Below are 20,799 nucleotides of genomic sequence, written 5' to 3'. Positions count from 1 at the left end.
CACTGTGCCGCCATGCTGCCCCCTAGTGTTGATCCCCAAATTTCTTTCTCTGTCAGTCTGGCCTCAACAAAAGTTGAGATGGATTCGCACGTAAAAAGAAGTTATTTATTTAGCTTGCAAGCTTGATTCATTTCATAGAAATATAAGAGACATCCAGTTTCCTATATCCCAGAAAGCGAATGAACAAAGAAACAAAGGGATCTCTGCAAATCAATTCAAATGGTATCAAGTTTCACATACTCGACGGACATAGGTCAGCCTATGTCCCTCCTGACCTGTTCGATCTATTCTGATTGGCTCACTTCCAATCCCTTTCTCTGGCCCCTATCAATGCAGCATCACTCTCATAGACACACCTCTTCCTGCTTTTTCCATGCGGTCTCAAACCCCTTTGTCCCTAACTGCCAGAATCAAAGTGGCTTATTTCTACATTACATTAACTAGTATCTCTAAAGTAACTATTTTATATCACATTCGTCACTAGCTGAACTGACTTCTCGATTGTTGTGTCCTAGATACTGTTTACAAGGAAACTTAGTGAGCTGTAATTTTTCTTTACAATTTGTAATAGCTTGAGAGTTAACTTATGAAACCGATCCTTCAGGGTATAAGAAGATTTGTCTTGTTGAGCTTATTTGCTAAAATTAACCGCTTATCAGTGTTATAAAATTTATTTTTTTCAAAAAGTGCATAAACATGGCTCCACTGCTTATGCCTTTTCTAGTATGTTTTTTCTTGTTCATAGCTCAAATATTTCCTGTAAAGCAGATCATGTCTCCTGAATTGCCTTGCATTGTCTCCCGAGTTAAACAAAGTTCCAATGTTCCAATTTTCTGATTTGCATTCTATTCCCTTGCATTCATTGTTAGCTGGGAGACTATTTGGCCCATTGAGTCTGCACTGACCCTCCAAAAGGGCACCATCTAGACCCACTCCCCAGAGCATTACCTAACCTGCACATCTTTGGACACTAAGGGGCAATTTAGCATGGCCAATCCATCTAACCTGCACACTGGGAGGAAACCGGAGCACCTGGAGGAAACCCACGCACACACTGGGAGATTGTGCAAACTCCACAACAATCACTAAAATCTAGACTCGATCTCGGATCCCTGGTGCTTTGAAGCAGCAGTTCTAGCCACTATCACCGTGCCATCCATCCTGTACAATTACATCTTTCCTATGATCAAAACTTTGCCTTTATTGCTATCTAGTCATGGTTGTGTAACCCAGCAACCGTAACCCTGAAACTCCTCGTGCTAACTGGCTAACATTAGCCTGCATGTCCCCTCTTGTGCATTTCCTACCTATCAGAAGGGAAACCGATAAACAATCTTGATGACTGCAGCTAATGTACTCTTTGAAAGACATCACTCCCTTCTCCACCCTTGATGTCTATTGCAGAAATTGGTTTAAACGTTTTGAATTAGACATTTCAATGATTTTGATCCTTAAAAAGATGCGCACCACTTGATTAGCTGTAGTCCAAAGGGTTACAGGGGCACTGAAATGGATGAGAGCACCACACTTAATGGTACAAATATATTTTCTCTTTCGGGATGATTCTGGCAAAATCTCCTCTTAAAAATTACAGGGTATTCTGGGCAGCATGGAGCAGCAGTGGTTAGCACTGCTGCCTCACGGTGCCAAGAACCCGGGTGCGATCCCAGCCCAGGTCATTGTCCGTGTGGAGTTTGCACATTCTACCCGTGTCCGCGTGGATCTAACCCCCACACCAAAAGATGTGCAGGGTAGGTGGATTGGCCATGCTAAATTGTCCCATAATTGAAATTTGTTTTTATCATTACAGGGTTCTGGCCTATGTACAACATAAAACATATAAAAATGTGAATTGGAACTGTTGTATTGGCACAGTAAAATTGTTTCCTATAATCTTTCATATAAAAGTTTTAAGTACTAGACTTGTAATGAGGTAGCAAGTTGCTGAATGTTGAGATGAACTGAACATTGCTGAAGGTGTTGACTTTCCCCAAACCTTCATTGTTTTGCTGTCAAAGGACGTATTGGTAATAGTCATAGTTGGGGTGAAGGGAAGGGTGCAAAAAAACTTGAAACACTGAACTAATGGAAATCAGGCAGTTTATACAACCTGCAGCCAGTGTTATCTGCACATGAACATGTGATATCTGGTGCTTTGGAACGAAGATTCACTAATTGCTGATGTGATTGAAATTATCTTTACTTTCTGTGCTGATGGCTATTTTTTGTTCAGATGAAAGTTGCATGCACACTCATGAACAAATTCAATAGTTTGCATACAAATGAGCTTCACTAATTTTAAGGATCTGCACTCACTTTGAAAGCTGTCTCATTTCTAAATTAAATCTCTTGAATTATAGAGGCAGTGGGAGCACCCAGTCAGCGGCCTGTCTTTTGTCCTGTCCATAAACAAGAACATTTGAAGCTTTTCTGTGAGACGTGTGATAAACTGACATGTCGGGACTGCCAGTTATTGGAACACAAGGAACACAGGTAGGCTCAATTCTATAGCTCAAAAAATGCTTGCTGCAAGAGTTCTTCTTGTTTGGATTGATTACATAGGATGGCATTACCTTGGATATACAGCAGAGAAAGAGACCATTCAGCCAACCAGTTTCTACAAGTGTTTATTTTCCACTCAAGGCTTCTACCATCATGCCACCTGTTCCCTTCTCTTATTATATGTTTCCCTTAAGTCCATCGTTCTGTACCTCCAGTTCAACCACTTCCACGTTCTCGCCACTCCTTGGGAAAGGAGATTCATCTGAGATTGATTGAATTTATTGATGACTACTTTTATCGATGGCTTCCAGTTATGCTCCCCCCACACAAGAGAAAACATTCTCACAGTATCCCATTTTACCAAAACTCTTCATAGGTTTAAGGTAAAGTAAAGTCGCCATAGTCCCAGATGACCATAGGCTGCTTTCCCCTTTGTGGTGGAGCGGACTGGTGGTAGTTGAACCTCAGCATCACCATACCTCAGGCGAGGGGCAAGGTTGAGAAGGTGCGTCTTCGTTAATAACCTCAGCCAGTATGGGAATTGAACCTGCGCTGCTAGTCTCGCTCTGCATCACAAACCAGCTGTCTAGCCAACTGATCTAAACCAGCTCCAAGACCCCTAATATGTCACACCTCAGTCTTTTTAAAAGAGGGGACCCATATTGTCATTTGTTTCATGAAATGTATACCCATTTCTGGTATCATCCTCATAAATGCAAGAGGGATGCAAGGAAGATTTTATTTTTAACAAACATTTTATTAAGGCATTTATGGTTTTCTAACAAAAGATACAAATACAAATGTAAACATAGTTCAGTACGTAACACTCGCCCCCCCCAACCAACAACCATACCTAGTCAACATCCCACCAACCCCTCTTGTTCCCGCCCAAACTAAACTAACCTAAATTAACTCCCCCCTACCCCCTCATTCCATAACTCCCATTTTCGGGGGCTCCGAGTCTTTCCACACTAATAAGATCCGTCTCTGGGCTACCAAAGAGGCGAAGGCCAAACCGTCAACCTCTCTTACCCCCTGGATTCCCGGGTCTTCCGACACTTTAAAACCGTGGACATGACATTGGCTAATCCCTGCCAGAATCCCTTTGGCTTCGGACATGCCCAAAACATGTGGACGTGATTTGTGGGCCCGCCTGCACACTTCACACACCTGTGCTCTACCCAAAAAAACCTGCTCAAACAGGTCACACGTGCAGGCTAGGTGGATTGGCCATGATAAATTGCCCTTCGTGACCAAAAAGATTAGGAGGGCTCATTGGATTACGGGGATAGGGTGGAAGTGATAGCTTAAGAAGGTCGGTGCTGACTCGATGGGTCGAATGGCCTCCTTCTGCACTGTATGTTCTATGTTCTTGACTCCCCCCACCCCCGTTTTTGAAACTACCTTATGCGGAAAGGTTGAAACCTGTCTTTGTACAAAGTCCCTCACCTGCAGATAGCGAAACCCATTCCCACCTGGCAATTCAAACTCCTCCTCCAAATCATCCAAACAAGGAAAGCTCCCATCGATAAACCCAGCCTCTCAATACCTGCTCTCTGCCACCTCCGAAACTGCCATCCAAACTCACCGGGACAAACCGGTGATTACCACAAATTGGAGCCCACACCGACGCTCCCTCCATTCCCATATGCTTCCGCCACTGCCCCAAACCCTCAGAGCTGCTTGTGAAGTACCTAGCCGACGAGAACGGCAGAGATGCCGTTATCTGTGCCCCGAAGCTTGTGTCCCACCCGCAGCTCTGCTCCAATAGCACTGTCCTTACTCGCGGGGATTTACCCGCCCACACTATTCCAGAGATCACCCCATTAACCCGCTTAAAAAAGCCTTTGGTATAAAAGTCGGGAGACACTGGAAAACAAACAAAAATCTCGAGAGAACCGTCATCTTTACGGTCTGTACCCTCCCCCCGCCAGTGACAGAGGAAGCATATCCCACCTCCGAAAGTCCTCCATCATTTGCTCAACTAACCGGGCCAGATTTAATTATGCAACTGCTCCCATCCCTAAATTCCCAAGTATCTCCAACTCCCTCCCACCACTTTAAACGGCAACACCCCCAGCCTCGTCTCTTGCCCCTTTGCCTGGATGGACGATTTTGTTTTAATCCAACGAGTGGTAATGACCTGGAAATTGTTGGCTGGGTGATAGAAGCAGAGACAAGTCAATGATTTCTAAAGGAAATTTGATGGGAGTGAAATAAATTTGCACCTGATTAAATTGCTCTACAAAGAGCTGGCAAGGTCTCTGTAATCAAATAGCTGCTTCCTGTGCAGCTATGACTGCTTTTCTTAAATGTTCGGATATGAACTCAAAAGGGCAGAAGCTGTTTATTGCTGTATTATCAAATCGTCTGCCATGGAATTCATTTTGTTTAATCATTTTACTGAGCCACCTTAATGAATCTTTGAAGGAGCTTAGAATTCTTGGGGAATATAGCATCCCCCTCCCTGCCAGGAGCATAGTGTTGAGACTGGAGGAGAAAAAAAGTACTATATTTTTGATTCAGACATCGACCAGCCATTTGTATTAGACTCCTGTTTGTTGCTTTTAGTAAATTGAGTATTCTTTTCTGTGGGCTTTTTCTAAAGGGTGTTTATTTTCCCACATAATCTTTATTCGTGGAGCAGCACGGTAGCATAGTGGTTAACACAGTTGTTTCACAGCTCCAAGGTCCCGGGTTCGATTCCCGGCTTGGGTCACTGTCTGTGTGGAGTCTGCACGTTCTCCCCGCGTGTGCGTGGGTTTCATCCGGCTGCACCGGTTTCCTCCCACATTCCAAAGATGTGCATGTTAGGTGGATTGGCTATTCTAAATTGCCCTTTGTGTCCAAAAACGTTAGACTGGGTTACGGGGTTAAGGGGGATAGGGTGGAAACGTGGGGCTTAAGTGGGGTGCTCTTTCCAAGGGCCGGTGCAGACTCGATGGGCTGAATGGCCTCCTACTGCACTGTAAATTCTATGAAACAAAAGTAGGCTTACATTAACAGTGCAATGAAGTTACTGTGAAATTCCCCTAGTTGCCATACTCCAGCGCCTTTTTGGGTTCACTGAGTGAGAATTCAGAATGTCCAATTCACCTAACTAGCACGTCTTTCGGGACATGTGGGAGGAAACCAGAGCACCCGGAGGAAACCCACGCAGACACAGGGAGAATGTGTAGACTCTCAAAAGAGTGACCCAAGCCGGGAATCGAATCTGGGTCCCGGGTGTTGTGAAGCAGCAGTGCTAACCACTGAGATACTGTGCCGCCCATGGGTTTCGAGCTGCCTAGCTCCTCAAAGCTCCTCAATATTATCATAGATGGTGTGAGATGATGAGAAGCTACTTCAGGAATCTTGTCGCTGCTAGTAAGTCCAATTTGAGCTTGCGTTGTACCCGTATGGCAGAAATGTTTGAAATAATATAGCCTAAAGCAACCAGTGCTTTATATTCTGCTCTGTTCATATTGCAAAGTACTAGCAAAACCAACAGTTTCATAAATGTAATTCCTGGCTGCAAAGATCGGGAAGGTCTGAACAAACCCCTGATTAGAAGGGTATGTTATCGACGTGCAGCCGGGCTGAGGTTCTCAACCATCTAACGACAGCAGTAATTGGAGTGGCAGTTTCATATTTGACTCTGATGCATTTTAGATGCTTCTGACCAGTAAATTTGCATCTCCTGCGCGGTGAACTCAGCATATGTCCTGCCAGCTCATTTTCCTTTACATAATGTAAAAGAAATGCGTGGTGAGCAAAATTGAGTAAATATCAAAAATAATGAAGGAAAGTATTAATATTTAAAATTCAGTGGTAGGGTATTACATACTTGTAAAAATACAGAAATACCTACAAGATGAAAATTAGAGGGGAAGATAGTTGCAGGTATTGAACATTGGTGAAAATAGGTACATTAACTATCTCCGAGGATTTGAACTGCAATCTAATTTCAAAAAATAGAAGTTAAAATTAAAAAGCATGGTGGAGTTGTGCAATGTATTTGTGTTTATCCTGAGTTTTAGCATGAGCAAGAGAAGGTGATGAGGTAGAAATTTAAAATGAAATGCTATCTTAGCATATCCCTTTAATTGTATGCATTTCTAAATAAACAACGCTGCAAGACATGGAATTATCATTTAATTTATAACTTTAAAGCATTTTCAGTTAACTTGCTCTTATTTAATCGTCATTTCATGCTAGCGCCAGGTACGACTTTTACCTAAGCTTTATGTTGGACTGGCACTCTGTTTGCGTACAAGAGTGCTTTGTATATGTCCTTTGTTGAATTAGCATTTTGTGATGTTGTTTTCTTACTGGGACCCAATATTTGTTGCTTAGCAGTACAGTTAGATAATCTTTCTGATTTTGTAAAGTTTTTTAATATAAATTTCGTGTGCCCAATTCATTTTTTCCAATTAAGGGGCAATTTAGCGTGGCCAATCCACCTACCCTGCACATCTTATTTTGGGTTGTGGAGGCGAAACCCACACAAACACGGGGAGAAACTCCACACGAACAGTGACCCAGAGCCGGGATCGAATCTGGGATCTTGGCACTGTGAGGCAGCAGTGCTAACCACTTTTCCACCGTACTGCCCTCTGACTTTATAAACTTGATAATATTCCTTATTTTATAAACCCCATAAGATAAGTGAAATAATTGAATTGAGAATAAATTGTAGTTTGGTGACGGAAACATTTTAAAAATAAATTTAGTGTATCCAATTTTCTTTTCCTAATTAAGGGACAATTTAGCGTGGCCAATCCACCTACCTGCGCATCTTTTAGGTTGTGGGGGTGAGACCCACGCAGCCACGGAGAGAATGTGCAAACTCCCCATGGACAGTGAGCCGGGATTGAACCCGGGTCCTCGGCGCCGTGAGGTAACGGTGTTGAACAATGTGCCACCATGCCCCCCGATGTAATCTTTACAATCTAATAAAATGGGTAATTTTTGGACAGACAGAGCCAATGAGAATTTGAGAGCATAGATTCCACCTATTAAAGTGTGATTGGTACTGGGAAATTGAGCTTTTCCAATTACATGAAGTGTTTAATAATACAGGTCAAGTACAGAATGAATCCGACGCATCAGACGCATTGCAAGTACTGAATTCCATTCCATAATCTTTATAACTTTAAACGGTCCATCCTAATTTGGTAGGGAACCTAATCAACTTGATTGTAAATTATTTAAAGTTACTATCTGCTTAGGCACAAAGCTGTCCAGCTTTTCAGGATCTGGTGGTTATGTGCCAAGTTATGAGCACTTTGTGCCACCTGCAGGTTATATTATAGAATATTGTGCTTCAGCCTTAATGTTGTGATAATTTCCATTTGGAACAACAGAATTATTTTGGACAAAACCTGTAGTGCAGGTTGAGCATCCTTTCTCTTGAAATCGAGAAATCCCAAAATTCGCACTTGAAGAGCGCCAACGTGATGTCATGAGTGGGAAATCACACAAGGCTCCTGGGTGATGCTTGGTTCCCAACGCGTGACGCTCATGCGCCGTTAACGTGCACCACCCATTCGCGCTATATTCCGAAATCCGAAACACACTTGGCTCCAAGAATTTTGGATAAGGAATTTTCAACCTGTAAGCTTGAAAGAACCTTCAATTGGCAAAGGATGGAATGGTGCCGGGTCACATTCGTAAATTATAAATTTATACTTTGTGAACTAACCGAGATTCTTTACAATAAGTACCAATCAGGGTAATTTTGTGAATTAGTAAAGATTTTGTGGCTCGTTTACCACAAAAGAAAAATAACAATTGTTAAGCTTTTTAATGAATCTCCTTCCTGACATATGACACAAACTCACACGATACTACATCACATATGCTGCTGGGGCCTTCAGTGTATTCGCATGATCCAGCTGAAGGTAGCTAGATTTAAAAATGCTGTGCTTGAAATGTCAGTTGCATTGAATATTCATAAAACAAGTTTTCAACGTGTATCTTCCAATTCATTGCTAAGAAGCAGAGGAAATTTATTGTGCATTCTGGTGCTTGTGCCTCAGGCATAATATATATTCATCTCGGATATATATTTAATCAAGATTGTTCTTGAACTTCTGCAACTGTTGGCTGTTTTAACTTGGCTGAGGTACACGGTGAAACAATTTTTTTAACTCCAGGCTTCTTTTTGTCTTGGTGGAACAAGACATCCACACAGACTGAGATCTGAGATTATTCTATTGCATGTCATTGGAACAAATATAAGTTCATGCAAGACTGAATGTTGACAAGCAGTCTAACAACATCAATGAAAATCTGTGTTTTGAATAAGCTACAATACAGAAGATCAGCATGTTTTCTCTAGTTCACCATTCTAAAGTATTTTGGCATGCTACGGTTTCATTACGTCCTAAGATCTCACTAAGAGATTGTGAGAAAAATGCTGCTTTCTGATCAATGAAAATTATAGCTAAAATTGATTCGAATGTAAATTGAACAGTGCTTAATCTAGAAATAAAAGGAAGAAAACATTGGAAACACAGCAGGTCTGACCTTAAGTACTTCCAGGATTTTAATTTTAATTTTGGGTTTCTAGTATCCAGTGTTTTGTTTTGATACTTATTGACTATCCATGGTGAGAATCCACCTGTGCTGCTTTGTAAACGTAACCTGGATATCACCAGAACTGCTTGGCATAAATATTTTGGGATGTGCTCTTATTTCAGTTGCTATTTGGTTACTGCTGTATTCATTGGCTGTGAACACTGTGATACATTTAAAAGTGAAAAATTGTTCAGCCTTCTAGAATCTCACAATGTTAATTCTGTTGTATTCATTCTATGTTAAAGGAGAACTATCAGCAAAGAGTATACTTAAAGTAAGGCATGTGTTCTGACTGTTCAGTTTCATTAATCTTCGTATTGTGCTGAGAACTTTAATTATACTGTTGTCTATCAATTATAAGACACTTTGACCAGTTTATTATTAAAACCTTTTACCCAGGTGCCCTTATTTGCGAGATAAACAAAGGACAAACACAGGTTCCTGATTCAACCCAAACATATTCACAAATGCAATAAAACAGATTATCCCAAATATTATCTGCCCAAGATTCTAATGCCAATTAACTTTATTGAACTGGGGGTCCAATCCTCTGGGTCTCCGTCGTCTCAGGTCCCAGTCTGCAAAGGTTGTTTCTTGTGCACCTCTTCTGTCCGTCTCTGGTTTGCCATTGAGTTTTCTCCGTGTCGGGTCTTCGCTGAAGTGGGCCTCTGCGTGTCCCTTCTTATCCCCCATTTTGCGCCCTTCCAGAAGTTTCTCTGACCCTCAACCAATGGGGGTACTGGGCAGGGTTTGTAATGCCCAATGGAATTGCTGATTCCAACTCTGCAGGACACCAGGAGCTCTCTCTCTCTCTTTTCTCTTTCCCCCCCCCCCAAAAAAAAATAAACAAAAATTAGGTGCTGGTTTAGCACAGGGCTGAAGAGCTGGCTTTTAAAGCAGACCAAGGCATGCCAGCAACACGGTTCAATTCCCGTACCAGCCTCCCCGAACAGGCGCCGGAATGTGGCGACTAGGGGCTTTTCACAGTAAGTTCATTTGAAGCCTACTTGTGACAAGAAGCGATTTTCATTTCATTTTCAAACCGGTGTCCATCCTCCAGGTGCATTGTCCGCACTTAACTTTATCCCAAATAAGGTAACGGTGGGAAATTGAGGTCCAGAAAGCCTGGCTGCAGCTGGGCAATCCACAACGATCTATCTGAATAACACCGACTATCTCCGATCTCCTGCTTACAGGACAAGCCTGGACTTTCCCTGGCCAGTGTATTCGAACTTGGCTGTTTGAATTTCCATCAGGCCTGTCTGGTTCTGACTGTGGTTTAATTTAAAGTGTCCAAATCTCTATCGGGCCTAAGATTCAGGCGTTGCCCATTTTACCACAGTCCATTCTCTTTATCCAGCGAGCGTTAGCGAACCGGATCACATCTCTCACTAAGTTTCTGGATGGGCATGTACCCTAAATCTTAGACAAACTGTCCTAATCCCTAACCCAGACATCATAAATACTAAATTAGACTGCTTATATATACAAACAAACTGTGGAAAATACAGACAAATACAAAAAGAAAACCTTTAAAGGCGAGAGTCCTTAATATATCCCTTGGTCGTGGCACTGGATCATGGTTTCTATGTGCAGATGCTGCATTAATTCCTCCTTTATTGTGAGGATGTTTAAATAGACAGTCACTTATGTGAGACAGGAGGTGGTCTCATGGGTGTATTTGTTTTTAATTTCCTCCGTTTGTTGCACTACTTTGACAAGGGTCTTTTGTGCTGTGGACAATTGTAGCCGAATTTGCTGTAACTTCTCTGGCAGAAGTGTTATGCCGGTGTCATATCTTTCGAAGTACCCTCCTAGAGTCTGCCTGAGTTCCTCATTGGTGTTCATCACCACTTTCTCTTTCCTGTATATATCCACTAATTCAATCAAACCTATCCTTGCGGATATGTGGGGCCTGATACAGAAAGTGGTGTTAGCGAAGCGCGCATTGACGCCCCAAATTGTTTTAGCGCGATTGTGGCACAATATTTTTCCCTTCCGTTATATGCTACTTGGGTGACATCAATTTCCAGGTTCCAAATTTTATGGTGCAATTTAAATCAGTACTTGCCCTGGGCACAGGACATCCTCATTGGTTAGCACAGTTGCTTCACAGCCCCAGGGTCCCAGGTTCGATTCCCGGCTTGGGTCACTGTCTGTGCAAAGTCTGCACGTTCTCCCCATGTCTGCATGGGTTTCTTCCGGATGCTCCTGTTTCCTCCAACAGTCCAAAAATGTGCAGGTTAGTTGGATTGGCCATGATAAATTGCCCTTGTGTCCAAGGTGGGGTTACTGGGTTATGGGGATAAGGTAGAGGAATGGGCTTGTGTGGGGTGCTCCTTCCAGGGGCCAGTGCAGACTCAATGGGTCGGGTGGCCTCCTTCTGCACTGTACATCCTCTGAAATAAACCATATATGGACACACAACTGCACTCTCTGTCTGTGTGCTCACATTTGTCTAGACTGGTGCCTAGGAGCCTCTCTCCTTTCTCAACCACATATGACAAGGTTCCATCATCCTATCCACATTCACACTTGTATGATCCCTATATTTCGGCTTCAAAGACTCTCAACCCGACTTTACTATCCAGGATTAAGGAGATTCCTAACACCATCCCCAGTGCTCTCCCCGGAGTTCCTGCATAGCTGTTGTTAAACCAGACCCTGGTCAGCTGTCGCAATTGGCAATTAGTGATATTGGGATGCCTTTTTCTCGAGACAGTTGCATTTGTTCGTTGCTGATCCAGGACGGGACTTTACCCCTGCCTACCTGGTTGTGGTTTTTCTTCAGCTGCTCGACCATCTACTGTCTAGATACTACGTTGGATTCGGTTCTGCTGTGTGATATCATCCTTCACCCTCTCCTTGATAATCTTGCCATCTTGCCAAGGTCATCCCCACACCCCCACTACTTGCCTTCAAACAACTGCGCAACCTCAAACAAACCATTGTTTGCAGCAAACTACCCAGCCTTCAGAACAGTGACCACGACACCACACAACCCTGCCATGGCAATCTCTGCAAGACGTGCCAGATCATTTACATGGATACCACCATTACACGTGAGAACACCATCCACCAGGTACGCGGTACATACTTGTGCGACTCGGCCAACGTTGTCTACCTCCTACGCTGCAGGAAAGGATGTCCCGAAGCGTGGTACGGTACATTGGTGAGACCATGCAGACGCTGCGACAACGAATGAATGGACATCACGTGACAATCACCAGGCAGGAATGTTCCCTTCCAGTCGGGGAACACTTCAGCAGTCAAGGGCATTCAGCCTCTGATCTCCGGGTAAGCGTTCTCCAAGGCGGCCTTCAGGACGCGCGGCAACGCAGAATCGCCGAGCAGAAACCTATAGCCAAGTTCCGCACACATGAGTGCGGCCTCAACCAGGACCTGGGATTCATGTTGCATTACATTCATCCCCCACCATGTGGCCTGCGAAATCCTACCAACTCTCCTGGCTTGACATAATTCACACATCTTTAACCTGGGGTTACCCCATCTCTGGATCTGTAAAGATTTAATCACCTGCTAATGCTCGCATTCCAAGCATTGTCTGGCATCTTTGGATCTGTCTATATATATATATATATATATATATATATGTTTCTTGAACATACCTCTTCATTCACCTGAGGAAGAGGCAGCGCTCCGAAAGCTAGTGACATCGAAACAAACCTGTTGGACTTTAACCTGGTGTTGTAAGACTTCTTACTGTGCTCACCCCAGTCCAATGCCGGCATCTCCACATCATTGATAATCTGACTAATAGTTTGGGTGTGCCCTTCTAGCACAGCAACCATAAGGCTGCTGGCCTTGTTCCTTGCCAAATCTCCCTCGGCACCCTGCTGAGTTTTCTCTTTTAAACTTCCCACGGTCTTCCCACTCAGGTTAAAACTGAGTTTGTTGTCCAGATCAGCCAAATCGAAGGTGTTCCGTGGACACTCCTGCACTGTACGCAGATGGTCAGTCGTTCAGGATTTCCCCCCTCTTGCGCCCCTTGGGCTTGGGTCTACCCTTGCCCTCGTATATTACCCTAATTCTGCACTAGCCTACAGATCAAGTGGAGGTATAGTCTCCTGAATGGAGAAGGACACCAGTCTGGGCTGGATCCACCACTACAGGTACCAATTCCTCGTGGATGTTGTCATATACTACTTTCCCCCATGCGTTTTAGTACCAACCCATTTTAGAGCCCTGGGGTGGTTTCACGACAAGCGGAAGGGGTGCACCAACAGTGGGCCTCGGTCCATTCCTGATTTCATACAATATATATATTACTTTTCCATGATCTTCCCGAGGCACCCCTGTCCTAACTCCAGCCCCTGTACACCACCCATATGGTTTTATTGGAGTGCACTCATAGGATACCGTCCTCACATTCCATAAGGATGGACCACATGTATCCAGGTTAAGTTTATTCAATCCTCCTATTGCTGGTCCTTTCTTCTGTGGGTCTGTGTTCTTGTTTCCATTCTGAGGCGAAGAATCCAAGGTACCATATAACATACCACATACTGCAGAGAGAGTTCAGGGTAGCACCTGTTATTATTCCTTAATATCTGATTCCTTCTCGCCATTATCCTTCCCACCAGATGGGATATAGGACTTGAGAACAGATGTAGGCAATGCAGCCCTTTGAGCCTGCTCCGTCAGTCAATCAGATCATGCTTGATGTCATCCTGGTCACATATGCACCTTCCCACTTGTTGCCCATATCCCTTTAACCTGTTTTTTAAAATCAGAAATGCTGGCTCCTCCTTCTTTTCAAATCTCCTTATAATATCAATTGATTCCCATTTTAGGTTATACCATGGATTTTGTTGCTTTATCCCTGAATCTGAGGTGGCCAGGCATCTGTTTAATTTGGTTGCCTTCCTGGAATGATTAAGTTGTGGTTTTGCCACAAGGCAGAGTCTCTCATGCGGAAGTCGTGTAGACGAGAAGAATAGGTTTTAAATAAACTGAAACACAGAATGAAAGTCTTGGGAAAACCCTGTGGAGGTCTGTGTGTCTATTCCAAATTGGAGTAGCCGAAACGCCAGTGGGGTGCTTAATGGGGTGCTTTCCTGGAATGATGAGTTGCATAAGTGGAAGTCACGTGGACGCGAAGAGTCGGTTTTAGCTAATCCCGAACACAGGAAATAACCATGCAGGTGAAAGCCCTACTGGGGTTTCTTTAAGATGAAGGAATACGATGAATAGGTTTTCTACCAACGTGTTGCGAAGGAACTTAACCCAGACACAGGATATTACCCCGCAACTGAAAGCCCTTGTGGGAGCTAAATATCTTCATTGTTTCACATGGTACTGTTGCTCTTTCTAGCTTTATTCTATTTGCTCTGTTTAGGTCACCTTTGCTCATGAGTCGCCAGGTATCTTTATGATACCGCCATGTGAGGCAACCAGGGCTAACCCACTGCACCACCATGCTGCCCCTTTTTTAATTCTTCTGCTGCCAATTGCGCCGCATCGTGATCCCTGGTCGCACGCTGCTCTTTCTGATGCGTCTTCTCGCATTGAGCCTGAAACTGGCTCATATGTAGGCCAGCTTGGTTTCTCTGGTCTCGTACCACTAACTCGCTCTTCAGCTTCTTTATCTGCTGCTTAGTGTCACTTTTAATTGCCTTTTCAATTTTTTTTCCGTCTCTTTCCCACGGAACTGTTCCATGCAACTAGCGATCGCAATCACTTTATTCCGTTTAGAAGCCCGTCTGCTGAACTCTTTTAGGGAGATGTTCCCAACAATTTTTGCCCTTCGGAACCCGGATCTGCCATCAGGTTCTTACAAACTTAGACCAGTTTGGGCCATTTCTTTTAGGTATGTCCAAAGGGTTTCTTTCCCAAACAGCCTGGCCATGCCTAATTCTCTCTCTGGGGTTCGTCACAGGTGTGTGGGAATCGACTAGGGTAGGGTCCGGCTTTCACTAAATTCCTTCCCAGAGTTTTCCCAACTCCCTTGACTATCCTAGTTCTGTAGTTTGTTCACCTTGTGTTAGAGACACCTGATTTATGGCCCAATTTACTAGTCTGATGTCTGTACTCCCGTCTGCCCACTTGAATCCTATTACAATCCTAGACCATCAGTGGCTAGGGGACTGGACCGAAATCCCAATATTTTAGTTTATTTTGTAAGACTGCAGAAAAAATACTTCCTTCCAGGAGTAATTGTACGAAGAAATAGGGATTTGGTATTTAAAAAAAAAACTTTATTATAAACACAATATTAAATTCTTTAACATCACACCTGAAAATAGCTTATAATTGCCCCTTAAACAGTACTACTCAATACAATACCTTTAATTACTATCTCTATTCCCAATTAAACACCAAGAAAGAAAAAAAAACTTGCAGCTCTCAATTCATCCTACATCTCAATGGCACAATGCACAATTCTTGCTTTCCAGAACAGAGTTAGCTCCTGATAGAACCCCTGCAGACTCTGGCTGGATATCTTCAAAAAGCCGTTTCGACTGGTTTGTTTCACCTTCCCTCTTGTCCTCAAACAAGCCTGCACTGCTTTAAATACTATTAATCATTTTTATTTACTATCCCACTGTTAGAGTAATAGATTTTGCTAGTGGTCTTTTTTAAAACCTATTTTTATTCTCCTTTTTCACATTTTCATCCAAATTTAAACCCACCAGCAATCAACAGTAACAGAAATACAATGTCAAACCCCTGGTCAACAACCCCTTCCTCCCACCAACCCCCAACATTTTACATACAAACATCAAAGAAAGGGAATCGGGAATCCACCAGCCACCCATACATAGTCATCAACAACATACACTGTCCAACACCCCCCCCACTAATGTTCAATGTCATCCAATTATTGAAAGTGCATAATGAACAAAGCCAAGAATTTTAGAATCCTTCTATCCTTCCCCTCAATTCAAACTTCCACCTTCTCGAGTGTTTAAAAACTCCAACAGATCCCCACACCAGAATTTATCCTCCATCCCAACAGCATCTACCTTCGGGCGATCAGTGAGGTGAAGGCTAAAACATCTGCATCAGCATCCGCTTCCAACCCTGACCAATCCGATACCCTGAATTTGGCCTCCAGAGGACCCGGCTCAAGCCTCACATGTAACACCTTTGAAATTACCCTGAAAACCTCCCTCCAATACCCCTCCAGCCTTGGACAGGACTAAAATATATGAATGTGGTTTGCGGGGGACTCCCCCGCAATGTTCTCCACAAACATTCTCCACCCCCTCAAAGAATCAGCTCATCCTCGCCTTTGTGAGGTGTGCCCTATACACCAACTTCAGCTGTATCACCTCCAACCTCGCGCGCACAGTTGAGACGTTCACCCTCTGGAGCACCTCACACCACAACACCACCTCCATGCAGTCTCCCAACTCTTCCTCCCACTTTGTCTTAATCCCCTCCAGTGTGCCTTCTCTTCCCGAATCGCCCCATAAATCGCTGATACCACCCACCCCCCTCTCCATTCTCCCTGTCGTCAGCAGCACCTCCAACAGTGTGGAGGCTAGCGCCACAGGAAAGCTCTGCACCTCTTTCTTAGCGAAATCTCGGACCTGCACGTACCTAAACATTTCCCCCTGCCCCAATCCATATTTCACCTCCAGCTCCTTCAGTCCCGCAAACCTTCCCACCAGAAGCAAATCCTTTAGTGCCCTGACTCCTTTCTCCTCCCATCTCCGAAAACTCCCATCCCACTTCCCTGGCTCAAATCTGTGATTTCCCCCGAATCGGCATATCCCTTGCTCCCTCCCCCAGCCTAAAGTGCTGCGCAACTGCCTCCAGATTTTCAACGTCGCTACTACTACCGGACTCCCATAGTATTTCCCCGGGGTCATTGGGAGCAGCACTGTTGACAATGCCCTCAGCCCCGCCCCTGCACAGACTCTCCTCCATTCAAACCCACTGGGAGTCTCTTCTCTCCTCTTTCCCCCTCCCCCCCCCCCCCCCCCCCCAGATCTTCACCTTCTCCGCATTCTCCCTTCTTATCCACCATCAACGTAACACTGGGCCCTGCCCCATGAACCTGACCCACCCCTATCCATTTTTAACATCTAACCCCCTCCCAGAATCCCCCCCTGCACTTCCCCTCGCAAAACACTCACCCAGTATAGATTCCTTCCCCCCCCCCCCCCCCCCCCCCCCCACACACACACACACACACACACACACACCCTCTTAGGCCCATCAAAGCCAATGTCCGCAGCCCCTCCCCAACCTCACCTCCGTTCACTCGCCGACTTATGTTAGCGAGCACAGAGGCCCCCACTCAAGGCATTCCCTCCCCTCCCATCCTGCCCTGTCCATGAAAAAACAACCAACCCCAAACATCTCAATAAAAAAAACATAAAACTGTCGCAACAAAATAATAATGATTATTATTGTCACAAGTAGTCTTACATTAACACTGCATTGAAGTTACAGTGAAAAGCCCGAGTTGCCACATTCCAGCGCCTGTTCGGGTACACGGAGAATTCAGAATGTCCAACTCGTCTAACAAGCACGTCTTTCGGGACTTAATAATGACAATCAAAAAACTTAAACTCTGTAACAGCGTGAAATAAATAAAGAACAATATAGATCAAAAAGACAAAACATTTATACACTCTCCCAACTCCCCGTTCGCAGTCCGCAACCCCTTTTCAGTTCCAGTCTTCACTTCTGTCCCAAGCCTTCTGCAATACCGAACGTCTCCACTGTGTTGAAGTAGAAATCTCTGGCGTTGTAGGTCAACTAAACTCAAAAGCTTTCTCAATGTCTGAATATCTGGCGTCATCTCTCCAAGCTGAAAACACATCAACTCCCCAGGGGCCGTCCGTCCGTCAAGCAACAGTGCATTATCCCAGACTTTTTACTCTGGTCAATTTTATCTCTCTCCAGTCTTGCAAAACATGATTCTTTTAAAAACATGACTATTGCAGTCAAAACACTCTAACCCAGGCTATTAAAAATGTTATATCTAAAATAAATCTCCGGTTGAATTGTTTATTCAAATGTTATATCTAAAATCCTGGCCATCACGTGGGGCCCTCTTAACTCTGGCTCAGGCTGGATGTTGGAGAACAAGGTTGGTGGATTCTAATTCTGAGCAACTAGGTCACTTTTTATCGAGTCCCACTCTGGAATGCCAATGCTGTTTGTCCGTTATCAGCCACTTCGATCAGTTTTGTCAGTAAAATATTTTGCACAGATTATCTTTTTTGCGAGATAGCAAAGGACAAACACATTCACGATTCAACCCAAATTTATTCACAAACGCAAAACAGTTACTCTCCCAAATTAGCCCATATATTATCTGCCCAAAATTCTAATGTTGCCCGTGCTGATGAACTTGATGGAGCTGAGGGTCTAATCCACTGGGTCTCAGTCATCTCAGGGCCCTCTTCTGCGAAGGTTGTTTCTCGTACACCACTTCTCGCCATTTCTGGTTTGCCATAGAGTCTACCTTGTCGTCTCCATGTTGAGTCTTAACTGGGGAGATTCACTGGGTGCCCCTTACCTCCTTCGCACCCTTCCAGAAGTTCCTCTGGCCCTCAGCCATTGTCACTGGGTGGGGGCTGCAGCATCCAATGGAGATGCTGATTCCAACTCTGCTGGACACCAGGAACCTCTCCATGGTCCAGCCGTAGGTAAATTGTCCGTATGTAACCTTATCACATATATAAGGTAAGGCAGGAAATCGAGGTGCCAGAAAGTCTGGCTACTTCTGGGCAATCTCCAACTATCGATCTATCTCAATAGGGCCGATTATCTCCGATCTCATGCTTGCAGGACCATGGCTTATCGACACATAAATACATAGAAGATAGGAGCAGGAGGAGGCCTTTTGTCCCTTCGAGCCTGCTCCGCCATTCATCACGATCATGGCTGATCATCCAACTCAATAGCCTAATCCTGCTGTCTCCCCATAGCCTTTGAACTCATTCTCCCTAAGTGCTATATCTAGCCACCTCTTGAATATATTCAATGATTTAGCATCAACTACTTCCTGTGGTAATGAATTCCACAGGATCACCTGTCTTTGGGTGAAGAAATGTCTCCTCATCTCTGTCCAAAATGGTTTACCCTGAATCCTTAGACTGTGACCCCTGGTTCTGGACACAACCATCATTTGTAACATCTTGCCTGCATCTACCCTGTCTAGTCCTATTAAAATTTTATAATTCTCTGAGATTCCACCCCCCCCCCCCCCCCCTCATTCTTCTGATCTCCAGCGAGAAAAATTCCCACCTTGTCAATCTCTCCTCGTATGATAGTCCCACTATCCCTGGAATCAGTCTGGTAAACCTTTACTGCACTCCCTTGAGAGCAAGAACATCCTTCCTCAGAGAAGGAGACATAAATTACACATAATATTCCAAATATGGCCTCACCAAGGCCCCGTATAACTGCAGCAACACATCCCTGCTTCTATACTCTAAACCTCTCGCAATGAAGGCCAACATACCATTAGCCTTCTTTACCGCCTGCTGCACCTGCATGCTTACCTTCAATGACTGGTGCACAAGGATATCAAGGTCCCGGTCCCGCTGCACACTCCCCTCTCCCAATTTACAACCATTCAGATAGTAATCTGCCCTCTTGTTTTTGCTTCCAAAGTGAATAACCTCACACTTATCCAAATTATACTGCATCTGCCATTGATTTGCCCACTCGCCCAACCTGTCGAGGTCATGCTGTAGGATCCCTGCATCCTCGTCGCAGTTCACCCTCCCTCCTAACTTGGTATCATCTGCAAACTTTGAGATGTTACATTTTGTTCCCCATCCAAATCATTAATATATATTGTGAACAAGTGGGGTCTCAGCACCGATCCCTGTGGCACCCCACTAGTTACTGCCTGCCAGTTTGAAAAGGACCCGTTAATTCCTGCTCTTTGTTTCCTCTCTGCCAACCAGTTTTCTATCCACCTCCATACATTTCCCCCAATCCTATGCGTTTTAATTTTGCGCAATAATTTCTTATGCGAGACTTCTGAAAGTCTGAATATACCACATTGGCTCCCCCTTGTCAACTGCATTGGTTACACCTTCAAAGAATTCCAACAGATTTGTCAAGCATGATTTTCCCTTCATAAATCCATGCTGACTGACTGACCCTGCCACTGCTTTCCAAATATTCCGCTATAAAGTCCTTGATAATGGATTCAAGAATTTCCCCATTACTGATGTTAGGTTTACTGCTCTATCATTCCCTGCTTTCTCTCTGCCTCCCTTTTTGAATATTGGAGTGACATGAGTTACCCTCCAATCTGAATCTGCAGGGACTGTTCCAGAGTCTATAGAATCCCGGAAGATGACTACCAATGCATCCACTATTTCCAGAGCCGCCTCTTTAAACACTCTGGGATGCAGATTCTCAGGCCCTGGGGATTTATTCTCCTTCAATCCCATTAATTTTCCCAGCACCATTTCTCTACCAATGTTGATCTCCCTCAGTTCTTCCCTCTCACTAAACCTTTCATTCTCCAACATTTCTGGTATCTGATTTGTGTCCTTTTTTTGTGAAGGCAGAACCAAAGTATGTATTCAATTGCTCAGCCATTTATATGTCCCTTATTATGCATTCCCCTGTTTCTGTCTGTAGGGGGCCTACCTTTCTCTTTACCAATCTCTTTCTCTTCACATATCTATAGAAACTCTTAGTGTCAGTCTTTTTGTTCACTGCTCTTTACAGTTTTCGTATTGTACTTTCCCCTTTTAAAAAAAATAAATTTAGAGTGTCCAATTCATTTTT

General features: G+C 44.1%; 1 protein-coding gene across 2 annotated transcripts in view; it reads left to right on the top strand.

Moving 5' to 3' along the window:
* Positions 1 to 20,799, top strand: part of LOC140393925 (E3 ubiquitin-protein ligase TRIM33-like) — a 256,428-nt gene that overhangs the window by 99,537 nt on the left and 136,092 nt on the right. For both annotated transcript variants that reach the window (XM_072480565.1, XM_072480564.1), the window contains exon 4: positions 2,361 to 2,493. In XM_072480565.1, the coding sequence (XP_072336666.1) occupies positions 2,361 to 2,493 (133 nt within the window). The remainder of the gene's footprint in view (positions 1 to 2,360; positions 2,494 to 20,799) is intronic.

This window comes from Scyliorhinus torazame, chromosome 17 (genome assembly GCF_047496885.1).
Source record: "Scyliorhinus torazame isolate Kashiwa2021f chromosome 17, sScyTor2.1, whole genome shotgun sequence".
Lineage (NCBI taxonomy): Eukaryota > Metazoa > Chordata > Chondrichthyes > Carcharhiniformes > Scyliorhinidae > Scyliorhinus > Scyliorhinus torazame.
The sequence above is the reverse complement of the archived record's forward strand: the minus strand, read 5'-3'. Positions and strand labels throughout refer to the sequence as shown.